The 5,800-nt window shown below is 38.0% G+C and overlaps 1 protein-coding gene across 1 annotated transcript; it reads right to left on the bottom strand.

Annotated features, from left to right (window-relative positions):
- Nucleotides 1-3,288: 3,288 nt before the first annotated feature.
- On the bottom strand, nt 3,289-3,693 carry LOC147442649 (uncharacterized). Its single transcript, XM_086529404.1, has one exon. It carries the CDS (start codon nt 3,691-3,693, stop codon nt 3,289-3,291), a length of 405 nt encoding a protein of 134 aa, XP_086385530.1.
- Nucleotides 3,694-5,800: the final 2,107 nt, after the last annotated feature.

Here is a 5,800-nt window from a genome sequence, read left to right as displayed (position 1 = left end):
GTCTCAAACAACCCAAAACATTAGAATTCAATCTTGAAAAGATCACACCTTTTTACATGGAATTTTACAAGGGCACTTCCAAAACTTGCAGGGCTATGTACACATATATACATGAGGCTAGTGGGCAAGATTTTTGGCATGGCTTAGTGACTTTATGCTTATCCAAAAAATACCTTACAACGTCTTCTCGCAACCAGATATGGCTAGGACTATTTCTCATTACTTGATTTCCTTCTTGCCAGCGTTTCGTTCCTCCTTTCCAACGCCAAGGATTTCTAGGCTGGAAAGCAAAGATGTTACTAATTCTTGAAGGCAATGAACTCTTTGATGTTGTTCTTGGAAATTATGTTTGTTAACCTCATCCTATTGATACAAATCATGACAACGTGCTTATCACTGGATGATCTATATTTGAAGATTGGAATGTTGCGTATACGGATTGGCAATGATGTAATAAAGCAGCAAGTTGGTATATTCTTTTATCTCTTACTGATTTCCTTTTGCTTGATATGTATGAACTACCTACTTTCCACGACGTACGGAAGTACCTTATTGCAAACTTTCACATAAGAAATCCGTTTACAAAAATACTTTATTGGAGAGGGTTACTGAACAATTTACAATATGAAGTTGGTACTTCCATGATGGAACATATTGAGTCTTTCAAATATATTATTAATCATCTTGATGCTGTCAGTCATCGTGTTCCACAAAAACAATTGATTACACTTCTCCTTGATACGGTGAAGGACTCTTCTTATGATAACATTGTTACTACTCTATCTAATAAAGATGGTTGCCATTTTGACCAAGCCTAGATGTCTTTAATTGAACTCTCTCAATGTCGAGAATGACGTAATGCTGGTCATGATACAACTATGATTTCACAAGAGGAGACTGAGGCACAACAGATGGAACGTGATTTTTATGCTCGAAGGCATCAATTTCAACGAGGAATCCGTAGAGATGGCCATCGTGGTAATATTTTCTCTCATCTCATATTTCCTGGTAAGCAATGCTCTTACTGCAAAAGAAATGGCCATACTGAGGATGATTTCTGGGCACGTCAATATGATGAAGAACACAATATTACCACTAAACAACCACGTTTATCTAGAGACTCTTCTTCTTGTTGTTGTGAATATTGTGAACAATCTGATCATCCCACTCATATGTGCTTTAAGCATCAATTTGACACAGATTGTAGTAGAGCATATGCTGCTGAACATCGAAACAATATTGTACAAGAAACAAGCTAGCTGCATCCTATGTTCAATTGTTCCGGACAAAATACTTCATGTATGTGATGGATCACTTTTTATTGTCAATTATGGTGCTACAGGAAATATGACATATCAATCTAAGTGGCTCCATAACTATCATCCAATACCACTTCAATGTGTTGTTTATCTTGTTAATGATACGACTTATCAAGTAAAGGGCACTTGAGATTTATATCTTGGTAGCTTATCTTATTCCACTCAAATTTTACGAGGAGTATTACATTTATTATATATTTAACGTAATCTTCTTTCAGTTGCTAGACTTGTTGATCTTGGTCTCTTTGGTGGATTGGATCATACCAAATGCCGAATTGAGAAAGATGAACAAACTATAGCCACTGCTCCTTGAAACGGTAATCTGTTTGAACTCTCTCTCAATGATGTTGTAGCAAATGTTGTCTATGCTCCAGGTGATCATGATTGCAAAGTATGGCATCACAGTTTTGTTCATGTTGATTTCTTAAAACTTCTTGATCTTCAGTGTCGTGATCTTGTTAATGGCATGGATCTTAAAGCTCATCCCAATATGGGAATTCATGAGTTTTGTGCTCTTGAGAAACCTAATCGTAAACCCTTTCGTCTCTCAAATACAACTCATTTTCATTACATATTGGATCTTGTCCATACTGATATATGTGGATCTCTACCTTCTTCAAGATCACAATATTGCTACTTCATTACTTTCATTGATGATTTCTCATGGTATACGACTGTGTTTCTACTTAGACAAAAATCTTTAGTGACAATGGAGGCAAATATATTTCTTGAGAGTTTGTGAGTTATTGTGCTGACATTGGAATTCATCATGAACACACTATTCCGTATTCACCTCAATAGAACGAGGTTGCTAAATGAAAGAATCGCAATATTCTCAATGCTATAAGATGTATGCTGATTTATTATGGTTTATCTCGTGTTTTCTAGACTGAAGCTACTTTGACAGTAGTATTTATTTAGAATCATCTTCCTACTACTGCACCCTCTGGTAAGATACTGTAACGAGACACGGGAGTACAACAACTGAATAACAAAAGTTTGCAAGTACACAGAGTAGACACATGAAATTAGAGATCAGTATTGATATCAATTTACGTGTACAAGAAGAGCGTAGCTTGTATCAACCTCCCAACCACCCCCGAGTTATCTCACTCTCAATCTTATGCACAGTTCTCAATCGCATTCTCATTCTCACTCTTACTCTCAATCACACTCTCACTCTCAATCACAATCTCAAGGTGCCATCATAGTAGAATAGCCTTCTTCTGCATATGGGATGTTATCTTCACGCCAAAAAGTGGCTATTTTCAACCTTCCTCCAGTCGTCGTTAACAAAGTGTCTGAAAAGTAGGCTCGAAAAGAGACATCCTGCAATCAAATGCATAAGAATCACAAAAACACAAAAACAAAGAAACGTATAAGAACCACAAAAGCCGTAACTTTCAAATGGTTCAAAATTTGATCAGGGATGTCTCATATGAATTTGTTCGTCTCATAGAGCTCTTTGAGAGTCGTGTCATGTGGAAACTCCATATCCTGCTTAGTTTGCCCAAATAGTTACCTACAAGTCAACAATTTCTACAAAACAGCCTAAAACGATTAGAATGAAGTCCTATACTGTGAAAAAATGATAAAATAAACAAAACATTACTCCAAATAGCCCAAATAGTTACCTACAAGTCACTTTTTCTCTAATCTAAGAGCTGAAACGGTCATCAAAATGAAGGAATCTGGAAAAAAAGCAGAGAAGCAATATTTTTTCCCTACTGAGGACTACAACTAGTACATACAAAACTTTTCTAAATTTAGACCAAAGCACCCTCAAAACTAGCTCCAAGGAGGTATCCCGCGTCAAAATTTTAAACTTCACAAAAACGATTAGAATGAAGTCCTATACTGTGAAAAAACGATAAAATAAACAAAACATTACTCCAAATAAAAATATATATCAAAACTTTGTAGAATAAGTCCTATTACAGATACCCCCTTATCAAAATTAACTTTGTCCTCAGGGTTCGAAGGAGGGGTATTCAGCATGCACAACATCTAAATCTACCCAGGAGGCATCTTCTAGGGGATACATATCCCACTTAACCAAAACTTCAATAAGAGTTCTACTCCTAAGCTGTGTAACTCTACAATCAAGAATTGTCTCTAGTTCTATTTTCAATGATCCATCATCTTGAAGATCATATCTCTCTTTCAAAACATGACCAGGATTAGCCACATACTTCTTCAACAAACTTGCATGGAAAACCGGATGAGCTTTCACATGTGTAGGAAATTCAAGCCTATAAGCAAGAGACCCAACCCGCTTCAACACCTTAAAAGGACCAGCAAATCTAGGAGACTGTCGCCTATCCTTTCCAAGAATCATATTAATACTCTTGGGAGAAACCTTTAAAAAAACCATATCGCCTACATCAAAAGACAATGGTCTCATATGCCTGTCATAATACACTTTTTACTTATTCAAGGCTTCTTCAATGTGACATTGTTGGGCACATTTCTAACACCCCATTTTTTGTAAATTTATGCATTCAGACATGACACCGGATGTCAAAAGTGTGTGTGGGCTTCCTTTTTGTGGAGTTTCTAGCTTGCTTTAGCAAGCACATTTACATGCACTGCAAGTCGCTAGTCTAGTGACAGTTGTCGGGCTGTTGTAAGTGCTTGTAAGTGAATTTTTTAAAAGGAGACTTGTATATAACTTAAAATCATGTACAAAATTAAAAATATTCAGACAAACTCTAGAAAAATTGCAGGTTTGAGCTCTTTGTGCCTTATTTATTTTGTTTGTTGCACTTTTTGCCCACATCTTGCCTATTCTATATGTAGTCATGTCGCAACATCTCCCTGTTCGCATCAATTTTGCATGTAGAAACGTGTAGATTCAAATTTTTTCATCTTCAGCTTTCTCGCCATTCATTTTTTAAGCTTTAAAGTGCCCCCAATTGGAGTTGTGCTCCTCAGGTTCCAACTAGTTCTCTGTGTGGTTATGGCCATGACAGCCTAGTGGCAAATTGTCTACAAGTAGATTGGGAGGACATGTATCTATGATTTGTGGATTTGATGTTGAAATTGTGGCTTTGTGATGTTCAATGGTGAAAGGGGAGTCCCTTTCCTTCATATGCATTGGTCGGCGTGTGCTCCTAGGTGACATAGTCTCTTGGGTTGGACGACAGCTAGTAAATTCCCAAGGGTCTACTCTTGTCGGACTTGTGATGTTTCAAAGGTATTTTCCAAAGGTCTTTTAACGCTCTTGGGTAACATCGCTAGAGGTGTTCCAGTTTGTTTGTTTCGCAGTAGTGTTTTGGTGCCCCCACCCTAGGAATCGCTTTAAGCTACCTTCAGTTTAAAGGTTTTGGAAGACATGGCATTTAGTTTTCCGGAGTTTAGTGGTAAATCAAATGAAAGTTTCAAAGGTTTCATTAAGAATGGAGTTTGCTTGCCTTCTTGTTAACAAGCAAGACCCATCCTTGGTGCTACAAATCTTCTACTTCTGTTTGAAGGGAGATGTTAGGGAATGGTTGGAAGGCTACGAAAAGGAGCTACAATCAACCCAACCTCCTCAAGGTATGAGTTATGAAATGGTAAGGCATGCTTATCTTACATACTTTCAATAGGTGGAAGACCCACAAAAGGTATGGTAGTCTATTCAAGGCTTGACACAGGGTGAAGGCCATAACATAGAAGACTTTGTGAGGGCATTCAATGCGTTATAGACAAAGTGGTGCACATATTTGGGGGATTAAATTCCTCCATCCATGTTGAAGAAGGATAGGTTTCTTGCAAGTTTGAGGAGGAGTAACCTACGGTTCAAGGTAGATCTTAAGCAGCCAAGGATCTTCCAGGAGGTAGTTGAAATTGCAAAGAATAAAGAGTGGAAAGCAAGGCATCTTCATCAGCTTGTAATCAATGGCGAGCCGGATTGAACTAAAAGCGGCAGAGCAACCAAGGGTCCTCATCAGGGAGCCGGATTATGATCAACAAATGTCTCTTGATGTGAATGCTTTTTCGCAAGGAGATGCAAGAAATTGTAGTTCTTATGAAGAATCTCAGTGTGCATATGATGGGATGTGGAAGAGGTCAAAGCTATGGATATGGAAGCAATGAGGGGTTTGCAGGTGGTAGAGGAAGAGGCTTGGTTGGAAGAGGGGATATGTTTCAATGTTACAATTGTGATGAATGGGGTTATAAAATCTCTCAATGCGACAAGCCAAAGGTAATGGGTGGTGACATGTTTCCTCTTCCTCCACAAACTCCTTCTTGGGCTCAAGATTATGGTAATGAGATTAAAGGGGAAGCAGGGCCAAGTCGTTTGATAGCTGAATAGAAGGCAAAAAAAAAGGTGGTAAGCATAATCCGTTTGGAGAAGAAAGAGGATGAATTTGGAGCTATGGTCATGCCTGTAGGTAAGAGGGTTACAAGAGATCATGACATGAGTGATTCAAGTCCCATCCATAATAGAAGAAAATAGGTTGAAACAGGTACATGTAAAGAGAAGAAGAGAAGACCCA

Source organism: Adiantum capillus-veneris, chromosome 14, assembly GCF_014529385.1.
Source record: "Adiantum capillus-veneris isolate H3 chromosome 14, ASM1452938v2, whole genome shotgun sequence".
Taxonomy (NCBI): Eukaryota; Viridiplantae; Streptophyta; class Polypodiopsida; order Polypodiales; family Pteridaceae; genus Adiantum; species Adiantum capillus-veneris.
The sequence above is the reverse complement of the archived record's forward strand: the minus strand, read 5'-3'. Positions and strand labels throughout refer to the sequence as shown.